The following is a 27529-nucleotide window of genomic DNA, read 5'->3' as shown; positions in this document are numbered from 1 at the left end:
CTAGATTGGATAATCAAGTCTCTAGCGTTATATTTGTTGGATTAAAATGCAATAAAATTCATTATATAAAGAGAACTAAACCTGTGCTCTAATCCTAATTCTGCCACTAGCTGTGTGACCTTAGGCAAGTCAACCTCATTGAGCTTAAGCTTCCTTTTCTGTAAAATCAGAATATTGCCAACTACACAGAGTTGCAGGAAGAATTAGAGCTAATATGACTAAAGTGCTTAGCAGAGTGCCAAACACGTAGTAAATACTGAATAAATGAAAGCTATGGTTTTGATGAAAATTAATGCTACCTAGAGTTGTTCTATGGAAAAATTTTTCAGCTAAGTAGCTTAACTTTATAATACCTGTTACCAGCTTGATCCGTTTCCCTAATGTAGATATTTTAAAGTGATTGTAAGTTAAGACGTAGAATATCCTTGAGCCTTGCCTTAAATGTGTTAATTAATTAGCTCAGAGAGTTCAGATTCTGCTTTCCCCTTGGCACATTGGTACATAAACCAAATGGGGAAAATAGGAAAAGGAGCAGAATAGTGTATTAACAGAACAACATTTGCCCAAAACAAATGGAATCCTTGTCAAATTATTTAGGAAATCGTGAGTTAAATGATATTAAGAAAGTTTGTTTATTGCAGGAACTTTCAGAGGCTTTAATATGTAATTTTTCCTCATCATTCTCCAAGGGTGGGTGTGATAATGTTTTCTGAACTTATTTTACTATGGAAATCTTTATTTAATATGTATTTGTGTCTTTGTTTTTAATTCGTTTGTGGTAGAGCATTCTGGGGGACTATTCTACATAGCACGGTTTGGGAAGTGCTGATATGAACCCTGATATGGAGGATGGAACATATCAGTATTTGGAGAAGAGCAGGTGGGACATCTTGGCTGCAACACAGAGAGTATGTATTTGGGTGGTATTGGAACTACTACCTGAAATGCTGAGAAGGTGTATTAGAGGCCAGATTTTGAAGGGCTTTAAATACCTAGCTAAGAAATCTAAACTTAACTCTCGAAGAAATCATGAAATACTGATGGCTTTATTATCAGACAAAACACACCAACCATCCATGCATTCTCTCCCTATTGTGCTAGTAGATTAAAGTGGAGAAAAGATACCTAGCTGGCATCACAAATTTCTTTGCCTATAAAGGCCTTACAGAACACTTAAATAAATAAAATACAATAAAGAGTATTGGGGAGCGTGGTATATTTGTAAGCTCGCTCGCAGTTTAAAAACCTTTGTATGCAAAAAAAAAAAAAAATTAGTACTCTGCTAGCCAAGCAAAATGTGTTTGCAGACTGAAGTTGGCCCTTGGGCTGCTAATTTGTGGCACTTTCAATTCAAAAGGGAAAGACTGGCACTTATGTTGGTTAGGTTAAGTACTAGGCTGCTATAACAGAGACCAAAAAAATAGGTGGTTAAAGTACATTAAAATCTATTTTTCTTTTTGTAATTGTTCCAGATGACAGGCTAAGTTGGCAGGGGGGTTCCACTTCACACCATCATTCAGGGTCCCAGCTTCCTCTGTCTTATTGCTTTCCCATCCCATGGGCTCTGTCTTTGTCTGCAGACCAAAATATTAAAATTCAGGCTTAATGGATCAGTAGAAATATACCTCCACCCCACCTTAAAAAAAAAACAACAACTTGTTTTCTAAGATACTCCAAAATACAAGTATAGAAGGAAAATGTGACTGGACGTAAGCTAAAATAATTTACATTGTGCTATAGAGGGCTACTAAATGAGGGTATCTCAAGGCGCTCATCTGAATCACTGAATCAATATTCATTACACACCTAGAAGCAGAGATTGTGCTGGGCCCTGTGGGCATTGTCAGATCAGGAGACACAGCCTGCTCTTACCTGGTTTGTTGTAGGAGTGCTGAAGGGCAACAGGAAAACAAATCACTGTCAAATAAGGAGAAAGAGCCTATGACAGAAGGCACGTCAAGCTGAAGGTCTACTCAACAGTACTGACTGAGCACAGCTGCTAAGTATGGACTGAACTGGGGGGACGGGGAAGAGGAAGGAGCCACGTTCCCTCCCTTCACGCGGCTCATAAGCCAATGGGGAGTTCACCGAAGGAGGAATGAAAATTCCAGGGAGGAACAGTTGATGAGGTCAACTTTTCTTTAGGAGCAGGAGAACGTGAGTTCTGTGAGAGCAATGTCTTTGGGATTTAGCTCAGGGTCTTCATGTCACAGACAGTCCCAAGTACTTTTGGAATGTAGATGGCCTGACATTGAGGGAGCTCTTTTCTCTTTGAGGAGCCCAGACCCAAGCATGAAAAGTCCCAGACATTGGCCTGGCTTACCAGTGACGGGACCATGTTTACCGTGGGAGAACAGACTAGAGATACACTCGTCCCTCCATATGCGTGGATGTTGGTTCCAGGACCGCCGTGGATACCAGAATGCTCAGATGCTCAAGTTCCTTGTGTAAAATGGCACAGTTGGCCCTCAGTATCCACAGGTTCTGAACCCCCTATACGGAAGGTGGGCTGTACATTCTTTGTGGTGAAATGACCTGTGTACTGCAGTTGGCCTACATCTACTGGCCAGATGATGTTTGATAATTTAGAGCTGAGAGCTTTTGCTCTTCCAACAGGACAAACAAACATACCACCTCATGTATAAACTTTCCTCCTCAGATACATTAACTCTGTTTCATGGGCATTTCAACTTTCTTTAAAGACCAGCCCTCCAGATGGTTTGTCTGTTCCTTCCCCAACCTGTGAAGGTTCTGCAAGGTTACCTGTGTCTCTGCAAATCGAACTTTTTTTCCTTTAAGAGGTAGATAGATGTGCAGTCCCTTCATGAGATAAGATTTGGTTCCCATATAATGGCATTTTCCATAATAACTGCTGATATCATCAAGGTAAAGAGAGATGCTTCTCCTAACCACCCATAACAGAATTTAGCTTTTTATATTTCTGCCTCTCTGGAAAGCCTAATCTCTCCCCACTGTGAGTATGACTGACTCCAGGTATTGAAACCTGTACTGTAATTGGAAATTCATTGAACAAGACTTCAGTGAGGGAACTATTTTAGCCATTTTATCTAAAATGAGAAAGAATCTGCTCCTTATTTCAATGTCCTATACAATTACTCCTGAACAGTAGTTCAGAATTGGAGAGAGTCAGATCAGTGTGCAGTCTGGCTTTTCACCTAAGACATACTTAACGAAAGTATATGTTTTGCATTCATTTCTGAGAGGCCCTATTCAAAACATAAATCTTGGGACCTTTTGGGAATGTTTAATCGGCTTTCTATCTGAAGATCTTTTAATGCTAACATCTGAATTCTGAATTACGTACTTGAATTTGCCTTTTTATTGTCTTTTCTGTTTTTCTCTCATCTTGCAATAAAGTAGAACACCAAGATTGGCGTTATTTCCCTGAAAGTCATTTTTGTGATTTGATGTGTGTTAGTAAGAACGAAATACTAACCTGCTCAGGTTTGCTTAGTAATTATGCTAGCTGTGTCATTTTTTCCATCATTTCTCAGGTTTCATTTCTCGTTGCTATCTTCTTCTAGAGTTCATCACTGGGTTTCCAAATAATTGGTGAAGGAACAAAACCAGTTTCATAGTCATTTAAAGTTACATGGAGTGTTTACACTGGCCTTTCCTTGGGGACATATTATAAACATGAGATAGTCAAGGCAATCTGATAATCTCATGATACTGTAAAGGGATGGTGGCTTCAGAATTTGTGAAGTAATTCTACTCTTTATTGTTATTTATCTGGTTATTGTACCTTGACATGTATTTCATCTTCTAAATTACACATATTCTATTAAAATGGCTTTAGGAGGCAGGTTGCTGGAAGGGAAAGGAGGATCCAATTGTTATTTTTGCAGTGACTTTCAGGGTGACACAAAATCCTAGCTTTAGTGTGGGACTAGATCCGCCCCTTATGTCCATTATATAATGCTGCCCTTTATCTGTGCTTTTATTTGGTCTCCCCAAAATATTAACCATAATCACAACAATAGGACAACCCCAGACATTTCTCATCAGGGAAACTGATTGGAAGCTTTGTCTAAGTGGTTTGCCCATCCTGTCCTTGTCCTGTTTAGTTGGGAGGAACTATTTTGATAGTTTATTTTAATAGTTTTTAGGTGCACGTTGGCTTGATTTCATTGCTAGAGGTGAGAGAGAAAAAGAGACAGAAATAAGAAGTTCTGTTAACGTTTTTATAAAAAAGGAAAGAAAGCATATTGAACCCAATTTGAGTTGTGTTCATTCAGAGGCATGTCTGGAGTGCGTACTGCATACCAGACACTGAGTTAGGACCTGAAGGGCTGGAGACGCAGAAGATGCTCTCTCTCCCCGCAGAGGGCTCACAGTCTAACGTGAGAAAAAGACAAAATTACAATTCAGTGTGCTAAGTCCTAGGCTAGAGTTTAGTACATGAGGAGACTATTGAGAAAAGAGAAAAGAAGTCTTCGCCAGCAGTGGGGGTAACCAGGGAAGGTTTTTGATAGAGATGACAACAAAGCTGAGATTTAAAGGACAAGTAGGAGGTGGACAAACAAAGGGTATGAAGGACAAGGCGTTTCAGGGAGGAGCATGTATTCCTTTCGTCCAAGAGGTAGGGCTGGAAGAGAAAGACAAGAGATAGAAAATGAGCCTGAAGAGGAAAACGGAGGGGGTGTGGAGGTCGTACGCCACGTGAAGGAGTTTGTACTAAACCCTGAACACTCTGTGGGGCTCTTGCAAGATTTCTGACAGGACAGTGAGCTCTGAACACATTGCGTTTATCTCAGATTCCTCAACACCTTGTTCTTTTCTACCTCAGGGCCTTTGAACATGCCAGTCCCTCTGCCTTAAGAGCTCTTCCTCCTTCTTTTCCGGGCTGTCTCCTTAGTATCTTTCAGATGTCAGCTCTTAAGAGAGACCTTTCCCGGCCACTGTTTCTAAAGTTTTTATTATTTGTTTCCTTCATATTGTTTATTCCCTTTATAATTTTTAAAATAATTCATTTGTTTTAGATTTTCAGCTGTGTCTAATCCTAGACTGTAAATTTCCTGAAGGTAGGGACTGTATCTCAAGCCCTTGGCCCAATGCCTGGCACACGGGAGGTGCTCAAGAAGTATTTGCTGAATAAATCATCAGATTTGCCCATCAGGGAGACAGCTCTGGCTGCAGAGTGGGGAGCAGATGAGAGGAGAAGCCAAGACTGATGACAGAGAATGTAGGAGATTGTCCTATCATGCTGGTGAGAAGTAGGAAGAGCCAGGGCCGCAGTTGGAAGGGAGAGATGGAGATATACATGGAGTGAAGAAACAGTATGAAATGGAATCAGTGGAGATTCGTTGGACGTGAGTGTTTGTAAGAGGCAAGATTCAGGGATGACACCAAACAGAAAATGAGATGAACAGTGGATGGTTCATTGAAGTAGGGAATTCAAAAGAGTAAGAACAGGTTCTTGGAGAGAAGAAAAGGAACTTGGCTTTGGACATGTTTGGTCTGAGGATACCCGTGGGCTACCTGGATAGAAATATCTAATAAACATTTTGATTTATGGGTTTGGAGCCCAGGAGAGAGATCTTGGCAAAAGATAAAGATTTGAGAGTCATTGGCCTATAGATTCATTCATGCACTGATTCAACAAATATGCACTTACTAACTGCTGTGTCCCAAGTATTAAATACAGTGGTGAAGCAAGCAAACATTTTTCTAGTTTCACAAATATCACAGTCGAGCCTGGTAGCTGATACCATGGAAATAAAGAAAATAACATAGGGAATATATATGTAAGGAGAGATGAGTACAGATGCTGGAGAACACCAGTATTTAAGAGGTGGACAAAAGAAAGGGAACAATCAGGAGAGGATGATAGTTTGAATGGTTGAACACTCAGGTTTCCCCCTCCCAAGTCCTTATGCTAAACGAAACTAAGTTTTCAAAATAGATTGGTTGCTTTTTCCGGTGGCAGGATTAAAGTACGTTCACATTCACTCTGTTCAGAAACTCATTTTAAGTCATCCTTAAAATAAGGAATTTCACAGGTTGGAACTGAAACAAGTATCAGCCCGCAAGCAAGTGACGCAGACAGAGATGAGCAAGAGCTGGAGATCAACCCAGATTTTCCCACTCAGCTCTGAATTTCCTTGCTATTGTTATATGGGTCTTAAGTCAAACTTAATGTACGTTGTGGTTGGATTTCCTTTGTTATGGTCTGTGGGATAAACGTGATGTTAACGTTGTCACAGTAGAAAGAGATATTATGCTGTTTTGCCAAGACTTTGTTAGAAATATTTATTTATTTATTTGCTTGTTTATTTATTTATTTTTACTTCTCAGTTCTTTTAACCCAAGAGACAACACCTCAGGCACTTACCAAGTAGAAGTCAACTAAATACCTGGGTGTGGGTTGTTTTAAGAGGTGAAATTTCTTAGGCACTTCTTCTAATGAATTTTGCCTTTTTAAAAAATTGTGGTGTATTATACATGATTCTTTTTTTCATTTTTTATTAAGATATAATTGGCATAAACATTCTGTGAGTTTCAAGTGTACAACACAGTGATTCAGTTTGTATGTACTGAGAAATGATCAGCACAATAAAGTCCAGTTACCATCCATCACCACACATGGTGCCATTTCATTTTAGAAAAGCAAGTTATGATTATTGTATATTCTAAAAATTAGAGCCGCTTCATCTAAAATGTCATAGATTGTATGTTTGATATCAAAATCGACTGAAAATTGTCTTTTAATTCTCAGCCAAAACATGTTTCTTATGCAAAAGTCCAATGTAACCAAAAGAAAAAGAATAATTTTTAGGTCCATTTATAATTCTACAAAGCATGGTGATTTTTTTTGGCATGTGTTTATGTGCATGATATTTAACAAATTTATTGGTGCATAAACTATGACACAGGTAAACTTGCTTCCTTTTAGTAGTGGGCAAAATCTTGCTTTTATCAGTAACATAAATCTTATTTATTGATTGTTTGTTGTACGTTCAGACTAGTCCTATTTCTTACATTGCGTTTCTTAAAAGTATGTTTCTTATTTCAAAGAACACTTATTTAAAAAAAATCCGTTCAGCCAACTACTTTTCCTTGACCCTAATTTTAAAGCAGATTACACTAGCCCTATAAACAGATCCCTCAACTAGGTTCTACCTGTGAGACTCAGAATCAGAAGACTTTAGAGGCAGAGAGGGAAATGACATTCATAAATTATGTATTCCTTGCCATTTATAAATATGTTCCTGTATATACCATAAAAATAAATAAGCAGTTGACAATTAGATGTAATATCAGATATCTTAAAGGAAATTATATCCAGCAAAAATAAAGCAGATACAGAAATCAAAGAGTAAGTCATTTTGAACAATTAATTTATTATCTTTTCTCAAAAAATAAGGTTCAACCCACCCCTCCACAAAAAACTCTTGTCTCAAAACAAATATAAAGTTTTATTTGTGCTCAAAAGAATTTGTGTTTATGTTTCAAGGGTTGGGGCTTGTCTTTTGCAGTCTGACTTCTTAAGGATTCATGCTATGGTACCTGTAGAAATGAAGGGGGAACATCTTTAAATCTTGTTTGGTTTGAAGGAATGGATAGCTAATCCAGATCAGATGTTTCTTTAGAGAACAATGTTTAAAAACTGTTAGGGAATTTAGCTATCCTAGCTGATTCTTAGGTAGGCTGTTTTCATCCCGGTTGTGAAGGTCTCAGAGGTCAGCCAAGGTAACCATTTATTTTAAATCGTCTTTTGTTTCAGATTTCCTGTTGAACTTTTTTTTTTAACCATTTCAAAAATCACCCAGTTGTTGTGTCGTAGCTTTCCATAAGCTCCAGATTCAAAGATTCAAACCAAAAAACCATCTACGTAACTAAATGACTCTACCCTCCTACGTGACTCTAACTAGAGCAGAATATGAAATTAGACTTCACATTTTTTGATCACAATGAAACTAATATTTGAAATTCTCTTGTCAGATGTCTTCTATTTATGACACTTCGCTTCTTTTGTTTTTGTTTCCCCAGGACATTTGGGCTTCCAGGACAGTTTTGTCACATCAGGGGTTTTTAGTGTGACTGAGCTAGTAAGAGTGTCACAGAGTAAGTATAATTTTGCTTTGATTTGGTACAGATTTGCCTTGGGTTTGTGCTTACCTTTTGCCTAGGCCTCCTAAAGACATAAATACCTTTCAGAATCTCCTTTTCATACTCCCACTGGAAGAATTTTGCCACGTAGTTTGTTTGACAGCCAAGAATTTAAGTCAGGAAAAATTAATATCATTTTAATGTGAGACACAGGGAAAGAACTGAAATCCTGAGTGTCTCACATAGTCCCTAGTCTATAGTGTGAACCTGTTTTAAAAAAATTGAGGCTTCCTGGATTTCTAAGAAATTCTGAGTTTTAAAAGAATTTGTTTTTGACCTTTAAAGAATGCTAATGCCCTTAGCATGAGTGACACCGTGCAGTATGATCATTACCAGCTTGTCAATAATCACCAACAACAGTGAATTACGAGTACCTGTCACCACCCTGTTCCATTGATCAAAGGGTCATTGATTGTATTTTTGCTATGACATAATCCAGACAGTCCAAGGAGAAAGTATAGGATTCTCCCTCTCCCTCCCTCCACCCCATGTAAACACACACACACCCCCCCACACACACTCTTTGTTTTTATTTAAAACCATACCTATATTACCCACAAAAACATCTTTGTTTTTATTTAAACCCTACCTATATTACCCCTGGAACTAACATAATGTCACACATCAATTATACTTCAAAAAACTAATAATAATAATTTTCATCACACTTCAAACAACTTTGCAGACCTTGAAAAGATCATAGGCCTTAGGCATTGTGCCTATTGTGCTTAATGGATTAAAATAAAAGTTTCTGGCTAACATTAAAAAAGTGTATCTACAATGACTATGGTGTTCTAGGTCCCAATACCAAGGAAAATTATACTAAATATTAAAATTTTATTTTTTATCCCCCTTCAACTTCAAAATACCACTGGTGGATAAAATTTACATTGTTGAAATTGGTTTCAAGCTGCATCAAATTCTTTGTGGAATGAGGTGGAGTAAAAATAAATATTTTTATTTCAAGTTCATACCCTCCGTTCACTGTATTACAGTCTTGCAAGCTTGACCGAGTAAGCAAGTCAATCTCATGATAAGATGTCAGGTCAAGCAAGCCAAGCCATCCTGATCTCACAGGCTCAGGTTCTTGTCTGTTCTTATTTCTTAAAACTCCAGAACGTGGGATACAAGGTGTGGGCAGGGGATCTGAGGGTGGAGGGAGAGTCTATCTGCCAAGCACTGTGCTAGGTTTTCATGTATGTTACATAAAATTAATCCTTGCAATAAACATGTGAGATTAAGAAATTACTCTCATTTTTACAAATGAGTTAAATCGAGGGTCTAGTTAAGTCATTTTTCCAAAGTCAAACAAGTGGGTTAAAAAGTTAAGCTAAGTCTGTATAGCACTGGAATCTGTACTCTTAGACTAGCCCAAAGGAACTTGAAGAAATCTACAACCTGAGACTAGACAGGGAAAACAGCAGGAAGGTAACCATGGGTGTTAGAATTCTACAGTCGGGAACCCTTGGTTAATGCTGGGATGTGCTGGTGTAGGGGGTCAGAACCCTAAAGAATGAAGCATTATGAGCAGCAAGGTATGACTTGGAATGGCGAAGTTGTTGCCATATGATGAAGTGTGCTTAGAGTACCAACCAGCGAGCTGGAGAGAAGATTGCCTTGTTAATTTGGAGGATATGCACTGCCCTAGCACAGCCGATGAACCAGTTATTTGCCGTAGACAAATAAAAATGCATTTGTATGTATATATTTTTACTTTTTTAAGATCTTTAAAAGGTGATCATCATCGTACATTTTTCTTGCAATTTTAATAATACGAGTAATATAGAGTATGTGTATTAGAGTATAACTGTCCTCATGGCATTACTGGGGCATACATTCATTCATAGAGCCCTTACTGGGATATAATCATAGCCTTAATGAGTGAAAAGAAAACCCTTTTAAGATTGGTGCACAAGACCTTTTTTATTCTACCCTTGCTGCTGTAATACGTACATTTAGTCTTCATTACCGTCAGTGTCCTGAGGCCTGGGGGTTTGTATGTGAAGGCCTTCACTGCTCAGAACCATCCCCAGAATCTCATCCTTCTTCCACTGTCTCTGTGTCCCTTTAAGGTCTTATATCCCAAGCCTTATCAGTTCCAAACTTGACTAGATTTCCATTCAGTCTACCACACGTGGTTGCCAAGGGAATTCTCAACCTGCCTTCGAGATTGCCAGGGAGTATGGCCAGACCACACACTGAATCTACAGAGGGACCTGGTTTGTTTCCTGTCCCTGTTTAGAGGGCTGTGTTGCTGATGCCTGGCATAGCGAGCATCCTTCGGCCCTTGAATGCTTTTCGATTCTGTACACTGCTGTGTAATTGCTCTAGGACTCACTCACACATGCCCTCATGCTGACTGAAACTGTTTGGCAAGAGTGGGACTGGGCTGCGTCAGCTCAACCATGGCTTCTGGCCAAACTGCCATCCAGAGCCCCCTCCCTCCTACAGATCTTTAATCCAGGTTTGTTCAGGGTCTGTGTCTCGAGATTGCCTTGGCTGATGAGGGAAGGGTCCCCCAGCTCGTGTTTCCTCACCCAAACACCTTTCTGAAAGACGTAACACTCAGACCGTATGATGGAGTCAAAATCCTTAACCATTCCTTACGGCGCTGCCCACCTCCCCACATTAGAAGAGCTAAGCATCCATTCTAGAGGTGCAGTGGACACTTTTTCCAGATAAGTGGGGCTGGGATGCGTTCTGTAACCTTGAGATAGAAATAAGCTAACTGGCATGTAAGTTGATTAAATGCATGATGTTAGCCCTGGTAGGAGCATAATGTAACATATGAAAAATTACAGTAGCCAGCATTTATCAAGCATACGCCAAGTACCAGGCATTGTGCTAGGCATCATTCAGTGCTCCCATGGTTGCTGTTATTGTCCCTTTTTATAGATGAAGGAGTCGGTGATGCTCAAAGTTAAGAAACTTGCTCCTTTCACTTTACTGTACTCAGCTAGCTGCCTGTAGACATTTTTGTCATGATCTCTCCTATAACTGCAGTATAGAACTAAACAATCCAAAGATTCTGTGCTTTTATTAAATTATCATTTCTTATGAGAGTTGATAAACTTTTCAATTGTTAATATGTGCATCAAAAAAAAAGTTTAAATGATTTTCAGTAAAGTAAACAAGTAAAATACTTAACAATTTTTTTCCTGGATTTGTTTTCAGGTTTGATTTTTTTTTAATGAATAGACTTTCAATATCGCTTCCTCCCCAGGTTCCTCTATGATTAACATCTTTCGTTAGTGTGGTACATTTACTATAATTGGTAAGCTGATATTGATACATTATTAACAACTCAAGTCTGTAGTTTACATTAGGGTTCACCCTTTGTGTTGTACATTCTGTGTGTTTTGACAAATGTTTTACAGTATCATACAGAATAGCCTCACTTCCTTACAAATCACGTGTGCTCCAACTACTCATTTTCCCAATCCCCCAACAAGTGATCTTTTTACTCTTTCTCATAGTTTAGCCTTTCACCTGGATGTTTCTAATGGGCTCAGTGTCTTAGAATTTCTTCCACTGTGCTGCACATTTCTTCTTAACTTCCTCCTGTCTAGCCCAGCCCCACCCAGTCCCCCCAGTCACACCTGGGACCACATACGTGGCCCAGAAATTTCACACTAATGGTGGCCTCAGCTTGAAAATTTTCCCTCTTTCTGGATCTTTCGAATTCAGTTTTTAAATTTGCTAATACAAATATTGACATTCCCGAGGTTTCCAGTTCGTTTCTGTTTTTAGTTTTCCTCCTTTCAAATTTAATAGAGGAGGGAGATGCTATTTCAGTATTTCCTCATGAGGATTCACTGAAATAACTGTGCTAAGTTTGTTGATTATAATCGTGTTACTACAGGGTGGCCATGGCCGAGAAACTCAAGAGAAAGCTGCTGGCTTAGCCTTGCACATTCAGAGGTGAAGGGTCAGGCGACAAGGTTGCTTGACATGAAATCATCCTCCTCAGATGCCCGGGGCTGTTGGAATCAGGGCCTCCTGCTGCAGTCTCCCACCAGTTCCCCTCTTACCCTTGCCTCCTGCCTGCCTACCTTTTAATTTTTTGCATCATCCAGACTCTGTGAAAGGCAAGAAAGGAGAGTTCTGTTTCTCTTAGCAGCAAAGAGAGTACTGTAGCATAAAAGTAAATGTATATTCATTCTCCTCCTACCTTTTCCCCCATGTGCTAGGACCATCTGAAAGTAGTTCTAGTTATTTATTACTTTGTTCCGGGGGAGGGAGGGCGACATACAGACCACTAGACACGTTGCCAGAGAGAGAGAGAAGTCTTCTCTGCTCTGGGGGAGGGGGTTTATAAGTGCTAACGATGAGGTTCAGAATCATTAAAGTTGTTTTAGCATAAGACTGTGAGGAAAGAGACAGGAACCATCTGTTGAAATGGCTCTTACATGATGCTGCATTTTAAAACAAAGCCTTCTAGAAGCATTTTCAGATGGGTCTCTTTCCCATGAAGTTGCTACAAAGAGAGCCCACTCTACTGGTGGCTAAATTGATGCTGCTTAGATAGCTCTCTGTCAGCACCCTCTCTTGTTTATTTTGCACCAGTGTTTTCCTCAAAGTGTGTGCTTTTGAGGCTGTCAAATATCCTTCCTGGTATGCACCCAGAAAATCCTCCCGAAAAAATCCACTACTTCTGCCCATATCCTTCTAAAGTGCTGACTCTTTTTTTTGAAGTTGGTGGAGTGACTCTGAAACCTTAAATACTTCACTGGGAAAGAGGAAAACCGCAAATACACACAGGCCATTGTGACTCTGGCCCGACGGGTTCTAATTTTCTAGCAGTGGTTTGTACACCCGAGCTGGCTGCAAGGGTTAAGTAAACTTCGTGGCTGGGTATGATTTCATGGCCCTGGAATTTTGAAAAGCCAGGGTTCTCAGTACACTGTGGCCAGCCTTAGAGTCTTTGGGTGTGAAAACCACTCTCAGTTACCCAGACTGATTTTGGGTTCCTGTTGCATTGCTGCAGAATCTATTAAAATCCAGCAGCTGAATCGTCCTGGCTCTGCCACAAAGCTAGGCTGCTGGGTGGCTACAGGATTCCCGAGTTGTTTGTCAATGGAGAGTGGGAGTGAATGGAGCAAGGCATATGCCTCAGCCTGGCATGAGGTGGCACCCTAGTGGCTGTTCTCTGCCTTAGAAATGTGCACTCTTTCTGTATTCTTACACGAGAATTGTCATTAAGATCCAGATTGCAGTTCATTTGTAAAATTCTCTCTTAAGTCTCTAGGTCCTTTGTGTGTCCCTGGCGGCCATATCCACACCCTTGGATTTTCTGACCAGCAATTTAGTAGGAACTATTGTCAATAGTCTAACCTGCCGTGATGGCGCTACTACAACAGAATTAACTCGGCTCCAAGGTGCAGTAAGGAAATGAAGATCTTTGGTAGGGACAAGCCCAAACTTGAAAATTACGAAACGTTCCTGCAAAGAAGGACTCATGAGGAAATTGGTGTAGGATAAGGGATTCCGGATGTCCCGGTCCTTTGGGGTGCCATTTATTTGCCAGATTTTAGGTCTTTGTCGTGGAATAGATTTGAAACTTTCTTTTCTGAATAGGTGGCCTGTTGGTTCACCTTTGATCATGGCACTGGAAATTATTTTTAAAAATAAGGTTATATTCTTACGCAAGCTCTTCTTTCGAAAGAAACCATTTGGGCTTGAGCATTAAAGGAAGAAACAAAAAGATTATAACAAAAAATACACTGCAGCCCTAGCATGAACAGTGGCTGTGACCTTGCCTCTTGTTTGCCATTATACAATTCAATGGCAGTCCACTCAAACTATGCTCTCGATCAATATCCTATTAAAGCAGCACAAAAAGTCTCCATAAACTTAGTGGTTAGCTATGTTTATAAATGGAACTCGGCATAATTAGATGGTCAATAGCAGGCTCTACTAGTAATTTTAAAATGAACATCACACATTTTCTATCTGTAGAAGTCAATGGCACCTCTTCCAGAGTAAGGGTATCGTGTGCAGCAGACAAAAGAGTAGGAGTTCCTTTAAAAAAATCATAATGCCTATCTCCAGAATGCAGTTTTTCAAGAAAATCTGTTACATTGTGGAATAGAAAATACTGATTGGCCCTATATATTTTTTCATTTGCCTGTCTAAGCCACCTTATTCTGAATATATTATGACATTGCAAATGTTTTATTTTCTAGTTTTAATCAACCCCTCATGGAGAGATAAAATAATAAATATTGCCATACTCTTAGGAAGAAAAATACCAGTCTGGCTGGCTTAATTTAGTGGGTTTCCTCTACTATAATTCAATAAATTTTCAAAATAAATACTGAAATTGAACTATTTCAAAGGGATGTTTTGTTGTATCATTTTTTTTCTTTTAATTTTCTTGACATATTTGGGGTGAATATTTGGACAGTAAAGCTGGCAACAAATGGAATGAACTGGCAGTAGCAGAAATTTTCGTCAACTACTCTTTCTTCTGAATCCCGGCTCACAGTATGTGTGGCCAAACATGATATTTTTTTCTGTCCCACTCTCCTCACCCACTAGAGAAAGAGCCACGTAAAGTAAAAGGTGTTCCCACCCTTACCTACAAATTGAAATGTGCATATACCTTGTGTTTGGTGTGGGCTCTGTCAGCCGTGTTATGACCACCATGTCGGCTGAAATTAGAGCTATGATAAGAACAAGCTTATGACATCAGCAGACCCATCAGCCAATGCTGTGCATGAAGGTCTTGTCCTTTCTGTTACACTCATACCCCTACAGCCTTCCTGGTTAGAGCTGGCAGTGAGTTCTCATAGCAAGATTTAGAGGGCCTCTTGTTTTCTTTTCTTAGCTGAAGCTCCTACTAAATTTACCAGACTATGAACATTTTTATTGTAAAGGTTTGACTCAGGGAGAAGCAAAACACATGACACCTTGATGTACATACTATTTTGTTATCACGATCTCTTTTCATATATTCGTCTATTTCTCATCTTTTCTAGGTAATTTTTTCTTTGGATAATATATTATATAAAATCTATATGCAAGATGGCGTAATGGTATCATAAAATAGTCCAGGATAATAGATTTGGGGATCTGGCATTACCAAGTGACTTTGGGCAACATTTAACCCCTCTCAGATGTGTTCTCCTGATAGGTAACCATGATTTATTCAATCAGCAAAGATTTATTAAGTACCAGTTGTGTGCTGGATCTAAGTCTGAGTGCTGGAAATATTGATTTCAGAATCGATAGCTAGTGGGAAGCAGCCCCATAGCACAGGAAGATCAGCCCGGTGCTTTGTGACCACCTAGAGGGATGGGATAGGGAGGGTGGGAGGGAGACGCAAGAGGGAGGAGATATGGAGATAATATGTATATGTATGGCTGATTCACTCTGTTATAAAGCAGAAACTAATACACCATTGTAGAGCAACTATACTCCAATAAAGATGTTAAAAAAAAGAAAAAGAAAAAAGAAACACCTTTCAGGAGTGTTTCAAGGATGAAGTGAGAAAATGTCAAGAGTCTAGCACATAGTAGATGCTCAACAATGGTAACTACTATGATTATTATTGACCAAAGCCTCTGTCCTCGATCTTTCACTCAGAGCAGATCCTTGAGTTGACCACACTATAAGCAAATTTATTAAAAATGTGTGTGTGGGGCTTCCCTGGTGGCGCAGTGGTTGAGAGTCTGCCTGCCGATGCAGGGGACACGGGTTCGTGACCCGGTCTGGGAGGATCCCACATGCCGCGGAGCGGCTTGTCCCGTGAGCCATGGCCGCTGAGCCTGCGCGTCCGGAGCCTGTGCTCCGCAACGGGAGAGGTCACAACAGTGAGAAGCCCGCGTACCGCAAAAAAAAAAAAAAAAAAAAGTGTGTGTGTGTGTATAAATTAAGAAGGACTGATTTTAGAATTCATGTTCTAAAAATCAATTTATTACAAGGACCATTCTAGTGACCCTTTCAGAGTTAGTAATTCCAATAGAAAAAGAGCATGCCAATACTAGATGTAATTCATCTGCTTTAGGAAGCCAGAAACTTCTTATTCCACACGTTTTCAGCCAAAGCCTATGTTTCTGCATTATTCTTGGAATTTCTCTTCCAGGGTATAGAATGGATAACAAGATGTTTAAAAATTCTCGGTCTAACATTGACACGTTAACAACTTTTTAAGTGGCCAGCCACACCATGGTTATTTTTATCAGAGTTTTTCGAAGTATTTGGTTCTGTAGTATTTGAAAATTTTGCTTTCTCTTACATTATGGATGTAAAAATTCCAGTATGCTGGAGGTCATTACTGCCAGTTGGTTTTTAGTAAATCTTCCTTTATGCACTCATAAGCCTCAGTTTTTAAAGAGCAGATATTCATATCCAGTAGGTAACATTGGGGAACTAAAAGGCATTTGGGGGCTTTCCAAAAGCCTGACACAAGAAGACTGCAACTGTTATTGAGATTTTGGCTGGAATATATTGTCCTCACTATAACTCTTTTTTTTTTTTTTTTGCGGTACGCGGGCCTCTCACTGCTGTGGCCTCTCCCGTTGCGGAGCACAGGCTCCGGACGCGCAGGCTCAGCGGCCATGGCTCACGGGCCCAGCCGCTCCGCGGCATGTGGGATCTTCCCGGACCGGGGCACGAACCCTTGTCCCCTGCATCGGCAGGCAGACTCTCAACCACTGCGCCACCAGGGAAGCCCCTCACTATAACTCTTAATGATTACAAAGATTGTTGCTGATGACCCTATAGGCATGTCTAGGATGAGATTGAGGGGGTTCACACTCAGAAAAGCCACATATTAGGTCAAATACTGGAAACTGAGTTAATCCAGTATGTGATTGGTGTGAGGACATATTAGCACCCAGAATTTTTCAAGAGATGTAGGAGAGAAAAAATTAAACAGTTCTTGGTGAAAATATTGAGAAGTATTGCAGACATCTGGATTTGTAGGTTGTTGAGATGGGACTCTGTTGACATAGTTTGGTTTCCTAATTGGTAATGGTCAGATAGTCCCAGTGCACTCTTGGTTAAGGGGCTTATGTTTAGAAGCCCATCCTTGGTTTATAGATCATTGTGGTGAAAAGACCTCTTAGGCTATCATATCTATTCCCTGTCAGAGAAGACTTAATCCCATGGCTGAAGCTGTATCATATACTAAGCGGGTACCACATTTGACCTCAACCAAAAAGCTAAGAAGAGATGATACTCTAAAATGCAAAAAATCAATTTCAGTCCCAAAGGCAGAAGCCACTAATGCAAGAGATCTGTCAGCATCGCTCACCCCGCTGTGGGTTGCTCTGCAGGACCAGGTGTCAGGCCCTTTCACCCAGTGAAGCACTGCCTGCCACTCTAAAGACCTATAAAAACAAAGAAGGAAGGAGGAGGAAGAGGAGATATTTGTTTTGCCAGTTAAGTGGTAGGTGATAAATATTTCTCTATTTAAATCTTACTGAATTCATCTCCCCAGTAACCAATGGTGAAGGAAGGACAAGGAGACGAGAAATGTGGGTTTCCCCTCTGTTTCTTTGGGCAGGTATCTAGAGATATCTGGGTTCAAATCCCTGCTCTGTCACATGTTCAGCTGTGTGATCTTGATCACGTTACTTAACCTCATAGCTCCCTTTTCACTTCTAAATGAGAAGAATACAAGTGCATATTCCATGTCCCCATGCAAGGATGAAATGAGATAATTCAGGTAAAACCCCTGTCCCATTGCCTGCCTCTTAATAAATACTCGATAAGTACTAGCTCTTCACCATCTTTCATTAACAAGCTCATATAATTTTAGTTCAACTCAGTAAACATTTGTTGCATGTGAATATATGAAGCATCCTTCACTGTGTGCTGAGAATACAGAAATAAGTAGGAGACAGTTCTTTCCTTTATAGAGTAGATATGTAAGTTTACTGAGATCCAGGACTGGACTTTATGGCGATAAAGTGCCTGAATACGCTTTATTTACAAATTGAACTCACAGTAATTATCTATCAAAGATAAACCATCTTCATGGCTCATAGTGGGGAGGAAGAGGGTATCAGTGAATGGTTCCCATTTTCGTAAAAGGAAAATATTGTTTTAGAAATAAAAATTCCTCTATTTACCTTCTTTGCCACCACAAATTTACATAATCCTTACCCTGTGTCCTCAGAACGTGAATGTGTGGAAACAGTGCTCTGTGTTAGCTGCTTTTGGCACCTAATGCCACATTTCATAATGAAACATTGCTTCAACCTTATAATAGCAGGGAAGTTCATTTTCACCTAGAGGGAAACCCTTGCTTTGGTTCAGTGCCTTTCTTTTATGTTCCATTCTGGAAAAACATACTCCAAGCCTGCATTGGGTCAGACCTTTCAGAATGGAAGAGTGGGGAAAGGAGATCAGCACACGGTTTACAGACTAGAAATCTGCTTGGCAAAGGAGTTGCTGAAGACCGTGGCGTAGAAGCTGCAGAGAAAGTACCTTTATGATTGATTTGCATTCAAGTCAGACTGACTGCCGTGTGGTCATTTTTCTAACCCATAACTGCTCACACTGCAGCAGTCTGCTATCTGCAGGGTGTCTGAATTATAGCAGTCTATGTCCGTGTTCCCTCTTATACAAATTACTTACACTGGTTTCTTTTTCCATGCAAATTCATCAGTTTTACAGCCCTTCGAAGCCACAGTCAGGAAACTCTGGCCGAGAGCACAAATTGATAAAATGAGTTAATTTTACTATACTTACTTTTTTCTTTCTAAGAGCCCTCTCTCATAAGCAGTGTTCAGGAAGCATATTACGGTAAAAGGAAGATAACAAAGGAGTTGAATTTTCTTGCCACAAATTACTTTCCAAGTTAATTCCCTTTAACGATGATTCCAGATTTGCTTGAGTTTTCATAGCATTGTGCGTTTACAACTGTGCCTTTGATAGAAAGAAGAACAAGTATTTTCCCATGTTCACTCCTTTTGTGCCAGTGACATGGACTTTCTTAACAAGATCTGTGCCGCTAGAATGCAAAACAACACTAAATTGTGCTGGGCCCGTAGAACTGTGTGCTGTTGTTGGACGTTTTCCCCCCCAGTCTTAAAGTACAAGTTCCCGAAGTCTCAGTCAGTACATTAGAGTATGTAATCTAGAGAGAAATAAACCTCTCTTTTTTTTTTTTTTTATAGTTATTTTACAAGTTGGAAATCCAGTACTAAATCCTGATAGTCTTTTTGGGGGGATACCTATTAGCCGATATTCCATCTTCTTTAGTTGCCATGCAGATTTGAGGAAAGACCAGCTATGACTGTTAATCTTTAAAATGTAAACCCCACGAGGGCAAGGGTTTTTATGTATCTTGTCCACTGATGGATCTCAAGCATCTGGAGCAGAGCCTGACATATTAAAGGTGCTCCATAAATATTTGGTGAATTCAACTGAATGCAGCCTCTCAGAGAAGATGTGCCATTAGCCATAGGCTGGCCACACTAGTCATTTAGTTAATGCTCCCGCTGATTCCCATTGAACAAGTTGTGAACTCAGTGCACTGTCGTCTCCCAGGCAGAGTAGCTTGAAATTTTGGATAGAGTTTTTTTTTTTTTTTCCATCATCTTCTCTTTCCAGCAATGCAAGCCTGAGCAGATTGTCTCTGGTGGATGGCAGAAGTTCAATAACCGCAACCTTATCCAGCTACTAATGTGTACAGAAGAGCAGGTCATTAAGAGGGTTGGCTACTAAAGTAACCCCTTTCTTCCAATAGCCCACGTTACTGTAATGATTCCTTAATAGCAAACAGTTTATTAAGAAATGACACAAAGACCAGGTTCTACTCATGACAGGAAAGAAGGGTGGGGGGAGAAGGATGAATGACTTAGGAATAACATCTTAAGAGACAATTCCCCAACGTTAACCTTTGTGTTTTTTTTTATTTTTTTTAACATCTTTATTGGAGTATAATTGCTTTACAATGGTGCGTTAGTTTCTGCTTTATATCAAAGTGAATCAGTTATACATATACATATGTTCCCATATCCCTTCCCTCTTGCGTCTCCCTCCCTTCCACCCTCCCTATCCCACCCCTCTAGGTGGTCACAAACCACCAAGATAATCTCCCTGTGCTATGCGGCTGCTTTCCACTAGCTATCTATTTTACGTTTGGTAGTGTATATATGTCCATGCCACTCGCTCACTTTGTCACAGCTTACCCTTCCCCCTCCCCATATCCTCAAGCCCATTCTCTAGTAGATCTGTGTCTTTATTCCCATCTTACCCCTAGGTTCTTCATGACATTTTTTTTTCTTAACTTCCATATATATGTGTTAGCATACGGTATTTGTCTTTCTCTTTCTGACTTACTTCACTCTGTATGACAGACTCTAGGTCCATCCACCTCACCACGAATAACTCAATTTCATTTCTTTTTATGGCTGAGTAATATTCCATTGTATATATGTCCCACATCTTCTTTATCCATTCATCCGATGATGGACACTTAGGTTGCTTCCATCTATCTCCTGGCTATTATAAATAGAGCTGCAATGAACATTTAGTACATGACTCTTTTTGAATTATGGTTTTCTCAGGGTATATGCCCAGTAGTGGGATTGCTGGGTCATATGGTAGTTCTATTTGTAGTTTTTTAAGGAACCTCCATACTGTTCTCCATAGTGGCTGTACCAATTCACATTCCCACCAGCAGTGCAAGAGTGTTCCCTTTTCTCCACACCCTCTCCAGCATTTATAGTTTCTAGATTTTTTGATGATGGCCCTTCTGACTGGTGTGAGATGATATCTCATTGTAGTTTTCATTCGCATTTCTCTAATGATTAATGATGTTGAGCATTCTTTCCTGTGTTTGTTGGCAATCTGTATATCTTCTTTGGAGAAATGTCTATTTAGGTCTTATGCCCATTTTTGGATTGGGTTGTTTGGTTTTTTGTTATTGAGCTGCATGAGCTGCTTGTAAATTTTGGAGATTAATCCTTTGTCAGCTGCTTCATTTGCAAATATTTTCTCCCATTCTGAGGGTTGTCTTTTGGTCTTGTTTATAGTTTCCTTTGCTGTGCAAAAGCTTTGAAGTTTTATTAGGTCCCATTTGTTTATTTTTGTTTTTATTTCCATTTCTCTAGGAGGTGGGTCAAAAACGATCTTGCTGTGATTTATGTCATACAGTGTTCTGCCTATGTTTTCCTCTAAGAGTATGATAGTTTCTGGCCTTACATTTAGGTCTTTAATCCATTTTGAGCTTATTTTTGTGTATGGTGTTAGGGAGTGTTCTAATCTCATACTTTTACATGTACCTGTCCAGTTTACCCAGCACCACTTATTGAAGAGGCTGTCCTTTCTCCACTGTACATTCCTGCCTCCTTTATCAAAGATAAGGTGACCATATGTGCGTGGGTTTATTTCTGGGCTTTCTATCTGTTCCATTGATCTTTCTGTTTTTGTGCCAGTACCATGCTGTCTTGATTACTGTAGCTTTGTAGTATAGTCTGAAGTCAGGGAGCCTGATTCCTCCAGCTCCGTTTTCCGTTCTCAAGATTGCTTTGGCTATTCGGGGTCTTTTCTGTTTCCATACAAATTGTGAAATTTTTTGTTCTAGTTCTGTGAAAAATGCCAGTGGTAGTTTGATAGGGATTGCATTGAATCTGTAGATTGCTTTGGGTAGTAGAGTCATTTTCACAATGTTGATTCTTTCAATCCAAGAACATGGTATATCTCTCCATCTATTTGTATCATCTTTAATTTCTTTCATCAGTGTCTTATAATTTTCTGCATACAGGTCTTTTGTCTCCTTAGGTAGGTTTATTCCTAGATATTTTATTCTTTTTGTTGCAGTGGTAAATGGGAGTGTTTTCTTGATTTCACTTTCAGATTTTTCATCATTAGTGTATAGGAGTGCCAGAGATTTCTGTGCATTAATTTTATATCCTGCTACTTTACCAAATTCATTGATTAGCTCTAGTAGTTTTCTGGTAGCATCTTTAGGATTTTCTGTGTATAGTATCATGTCATCTGCAAACAGTGATAGCTTTACTTCTTCTTTTCCGATTTGGATTCCTTTTATTTCCTTTTCTTCTCTGATTGCTGTGGCTAAAACTTCCAAAACTATGTTGAATAAGAGTGGTGAGAGTGGGCAACCTTGTCTTGTTCCTGATATTAGTGGAAATGGTTTCAGTTTTTCACCATTGAGGATGATGTTGGCTGTGGGTTTGTCATATGTGGCCTTTATTATGTTGAGGAAAGTTCCCTCTATGCCTACTTTCTGCAGGGTTTTTATCATATATGGGTGTTGAATTTTGTTGAAAGCTTTCTCTGCATCTATTGAGATGATCATATGGTTTTTCTCCTTCTGTTTGTTAATATGGTGTATCACGTTGATTGGTTTGCCTATATTGAAGAATCCTTTCATTCCTGGTATAAACCCCACTTGATCATGGTGTATGATCCTTTTAATGTGCTGTTGGATTCCGTTTGCTAGTATTTTGTTGAGGATTTTTGCATCTATGTTCATCAGTGATATTGGCCTGTAGTTTTCTTTCTTTGTGACATCCTTGTCTGGTTTTGGTATCAGGGTGATGGTGGGCTTGTAGAATGAGTTTGGGAGTGTTCCTCCCTCTGCTATATTTTGGAAGAATTTGAGAAGGATAGGTGTTAGCTCTTCTTTAAATGTTTGATAGAATGTGCCTGTGAAGCCATCTGGTCCAGGGCTTTTGTTTGTTGGAAGATTTTTAATCACAGTTTCAATTTCAGTGCTTGTGATTGGTCTGTTCATATTTTCTATTTCTTCCTGATTCAGTCATGGCAGGTTGTGCATTACTAAGAATTTGTCCATTTCTTCCAGGTTGTCCATAAATAAGGAAACACAAGCTTTAAATGATACATTAAACAAGATGGACTTAATTGATATTTATAGGACATTCCATCCAAAAACAACAGAATACACATTTTTCTCAATTGCTCGTGGAACATTTTCCAGGATAGATCATATTTTGGGTCACAAATCAAGCCTTGGTAAATTTAAGAAAATTGATATTGTATCAAGTATCTTTTCTGACCACAGCGCTATGAGACTAGATATCAATTACAGGAAAAGATCTGTAAAAAGTACAAACACATGGCGGCTAAACAATACACTACTTAATAACGAAGTGATCACTGAAGAAAGCAAAGAGGAAATCAAAAAATATCTAGAAACAAATGACAATGGAGACACGATGACCCAAAATGTATGGGATGCAGCAAAAGCAGTTCTAAGAGGGAAGTTTATAGCAATACAATCTACCTTAAGAAACAGGAAACATCTCGAATAAACAACAAGTTAGGAACAACTAACCTTGCACCTAAAGCAATTAGAGAAAGAAGAACAAAAAACCCCCAAAGTTAGCAGAAGGAAAGAAATCATAAAGATCAGATTAGAAATAAATGAAAAAGAAATGAAGGAAACGATAGCAAAGATCAATAAAACTAAAAGCTGGTTCTTTGAGAAGATAAACAAAATTGATAAACCATTAGCCAGACTCATCAAGAAAAAAAGGGAGAGGACTCAAATCAATAGAAGTAGAAATGAAAAAGGAGAAGTAACAATTGACACTGCAGAAATACATAAGATCATGAGAGATTACTACAAGCAACTCTATGCCCAACCTTAACCTTTGGAGGAAAACTCCTCGGTGGAACAAAGTCCACAAATACTTCAGGCTGGAGTAATCGCAGTGCCGCTTAAGAGATCTGGAGAGCCAGTTCTCACTATTTATGTGTATTTACAGATTTCTAAGTGTCATTTTGCACTGCTTAAAGATTGGGAGAGGGGGTGCAAATGGAGAGGGAGGGTAGTTATTTACTCTTCTTAATTCAAAGTATATTTACCGATCATCAGCTGTTTGGGAACATAAAAGAGGCTGTGGGATCTGTAGGATTGAAGGCCATCTGGTATAAGGCCTCTGACTTCATGACCTAGGGAAGTTACTAAACCTCCTTGTGCCTCAGTCCTTCCTAGTGGTGTCGTAAGGATTAAATAGGATGAGGTGCTGAAAACTCTTAGCCCAGTGTCTGCGCAAAAGTGATGCTTAGTAAATGTTGGTCCTTGTTGTTGTGATGGTGATAGCTGTAGCAGTGATGGGCGGTGCTGGTGGTAGTGGTGGTGAATTTTCACTTTTATCATAATGAATATTAGAATTATGAGGTCCAAAGTGTTTAAGTGACTTAACCAAGTTCTGCAGGTGGTTATTGGCAGAGCTGGACTCTAAACGATCTCACCCAGGCCCTGACCAGCACTTTTTCTATGCCCTGGGATGTCTATCTTTACAGAGCTCAAATTGCACTCAATCTAGTTGGGTAGAAAATCTTATGTATGAGTTAATTAAAGAATGATGAAGCCTATGGTCAAGTACACATGGAGTAAAATCAAGTTTCACAGAGCAGGTTATACAGAGCAGACAGGAAATGTTGTAGTTGGTCCAGTCCTTCCTTGACATCCCCACGTTTGAGTGGCTATAAATGTCTGCACCACACCAGCAGGCAGTTAGTCATTAGCTTCAGAAGCCCAGCGTGACATCCTGGACAGACACCTGACAAATCATTTAACCCTCTCTCGACAACTTATTTCCCTAATTTGCAAAAAGGATGTAATACCATCATTAGCTAAGAAGCACATTTTGTTATATACATCTTTTTGATATTTTATATTTATTAGAATAGTATAATCGTTTGCTCGTTTATGCCCTTCCATAGTGTATAATTAGAAACATGTCTTTTATACCTGTTTATTATCCAGAAAGAGGTGACAGATACCAATTGTGAAAATTCTATTTTCTTCCTTGACAGTGTAGTTTAGGTCTCCATTCCCTTTCACCAGGACTCCGGAATCGACCTACCAACTGACTTCCCCACCTCTGGAGTCTTGGTCCCCTTATGCACATTCTGTATGCTGTTGTTATATTAACATTCCTCAGATTCAACAATTATTTTATCACCCCGCTACTCAGAAAATGTCATGGTTTCCACAGATCACTCACTTACCTCCTACCTCCAAACTTAACGTACGTACTCTTTTGCTTAGAAACCCTCTCCTATCTCCTTCTGGGCCTCTTTACATCCCAACCATCCTTGAAGGCTCAGCTTAAGCACCCACCCTTCCTGGAGTATAACCCTTTTTCTGATCCCGCAAGCCAGTGGGATCTATTACTCCTTTGAACTTTCCTAACACATTCTTTTCATTTTCCCTATGAGATTTAACACATTCAGTCTTGCATTAGATATTCAGGTATTATTTTATTATTCTGCTAGGTTGTAAACCCTGTGGGGACAGAGATACTACATACCCTTTTAGCATCTCAAGTTTAAGGCCAATATTGTACATGAAAGTCAGGGTGGTGCAGCAGGAAAAGCACAGGTTTCGAGGTCAGACATCTTTGAATTTTAATCCTGGCTCTCTCTCTTTCTTGCCTTTCTGTGATCCAGGACAAGTGATTTAACCTCACTCCAGGGCTTAGTTCTCCTCAGCTAGAAAATGTACCTTTCCTGAAAAGATTGTTTTGAGGCTTAAGTTAGATATAATAAAGTGCTTCTCAAAACATGGCCCCCTAGGTACTCAGAAAAGCCTGCTGAAAGTACACCTTTTGAGTTCTTAGTTACTTGTCAAGGCTCTTCCTGTTCTTCAGATTAGAGGCACTGAGAATACCCAACCCATTGCAAGGATACTTTGACCTCTGCACTCAGATATAAGGCTTTCTCTTTGGCTGTCACAGTATCACTGAATCAGAATCCACGCCAATAAGCTGACATTCATGCCAAACATACATACAGACAGCACCGGGTGATGTTTCCTTACAAGACTCTTTTCAAGAAGGCAGAATGTGGATGCTCTTTTTTAGATTATAGCTACAGTGTACTAAATGGATCACAGGAAGTAAATAGACAGGCAAGTTAAGGAACATTTCTGTGGGCTTAATTATTTTTTTATTCTCTCTGAGAAGTAGACACACCACATGCACGCATGTATTTTTCTTCCTTCACCTGTTCTGGCTCCCTTGACATTGTAAAAATATAAGCAAGGTAAAAGATATTTTCCAGGGTAGAACATGATAAAGTGTTAAATGGAAGAGCAGCTGGATGTTCACCAATAGGTGGAAGCCCTCAGACTTCTCTCAGTGGAGTCAAGTCCATCTCACTCACATCTTGCTCTGTTTTTCCTTCCAAAAGGGAGGGAGTGGGGTCATGCAGTTTCCACGGCGCTCCATCCGGCGGAAGCCTCAACCGCATCTTGAAACTTGTGAAGAAAATCTAAATCGAGACCCATGATACTGATTAGCCTTATCCTCTTTTTTAGTTAACGAGAGATGCCAATCTCTAAGCTCCATGATGGCACAAACATTAAGCACCTATTATATGCCATGTTGCTAAAAGGGATAATGGGTGGTCCATACCGATATTAGAGCAATCCCCTCCACACCCCATGGCCTATTTCAGACATAGAATATTATGAAATCAAAGGGGAGATTATGTAAATAAATTTAATATAAAAAGCAAATTTGGGAACGACTAGCAAAATTATTAATTAGAACTCCCTTTACACTTATTGTCAAGCCTAACCATTTGTTTTTGAAGTAAAGGCTAGAGCCTGTCATTGAGAAATGTGTCTGAATTTTAGAAAGTATATATGAATTTCAAAGCTTTCTATTTCTTAGCAGTGACTATTTCTATATAACAATAGTTGCGATTAAGGTTTAGCCATTGCTATTAATCAAACAACTAAATGTTTATTTTAGAAATTGCTGTGTCCTCTCATGCCTTTTCTTGATTCCATAGTTTTATTATGGCTTCACAATTCACCCAGTTTCCCAAGCAGCCGTCCTGGGAATTATCCCATACTCCTCCTTTTCCATTATTACCACACTCAAGAAGTCAGTACATTTTCTCAATTCTAACTCCTAAACAGCGGTCACCAGGCTCCTTTCTATCCCTTGAATTTAGACCACACCCCCATCTTCTTTTATTTAAATGAACCCCACTGGCCTCCACGGTTTTACTGATGATATTCTTTAACTGCCACCCCTACCCACTCCAAGCTTACCCTCCTGACAGGCGGTGTGTCTAGCTTATAAGTGCAAATTTGATGACAGCATTCCTATACTTCGTTGGTTCTCCTTTGACTAACAATCAATTCCATTCGACCAATGCTTACTGACTGCCTCCTGGTGTCAGGGATTGTATTAGATACTAGCAGTATAAACCCAAAAGTCCCCAATGATAGTGGAGTGTGATAAGTCCTTTAATAGCTTATAAACTTGGGAATCGACTGAACTCAAATTCATATTCCTTAAAGAAACCTACCTACCCTTCATGACCTGACCTTAAGTCTCCCCTCTTTTCCCCATGTATTATATACTACATCATATCAAGTTATCAGAAATCCAGTCACATTTTATGTACTCTTACCTTTTTTTTTTTTTTT

The 27529-nt window shown here is 39.5% G+C and overlaps 1 protein-coding gene across 5 annotated transcripts in view; it reads left to right on the top strand.

Moving 5' to 3' along the window:
- NFIA (nuclear factor I A) overlaps positions 1-27529 on the top strand; it is a 394786-nt gene that overhangs the window by 228285 nt on the left and 138972 nt on the right. For all 5 annotated transcript variants that reach the window (XM_029227546.1, XM_029227547.1, XM_029227549.1 and 2 more), the window contains exon 4: positions 8014-8088. In XM_029227546.1, coding sequence (XP_029083379.1) covers positions 8014-8088 — 75 coding nt within the window. The remainder of the gene's footprint in view (positions 1-8013; positions 8089-27529) is intronic.

This window comes from Monodon monoceros, unplaced genomic scaffold, assembly GCF_005190385.1.
Source record: "Monodon monoceros isolate NGI ecotype Baffin Bay Population unplaced genomic scaffold, NGI_Narwhal_1 Super_Scaffold_18, whole genome shotgun sequence".
NCBI lineage: Eukaryota > Metazoa > Chordata > Mammalia > Artiodactyla > Monodontidae > Monodon > Monodon monoceros.
This window is presented reverse-complemented; position numbering and strand designations above follow the sequence as displayed.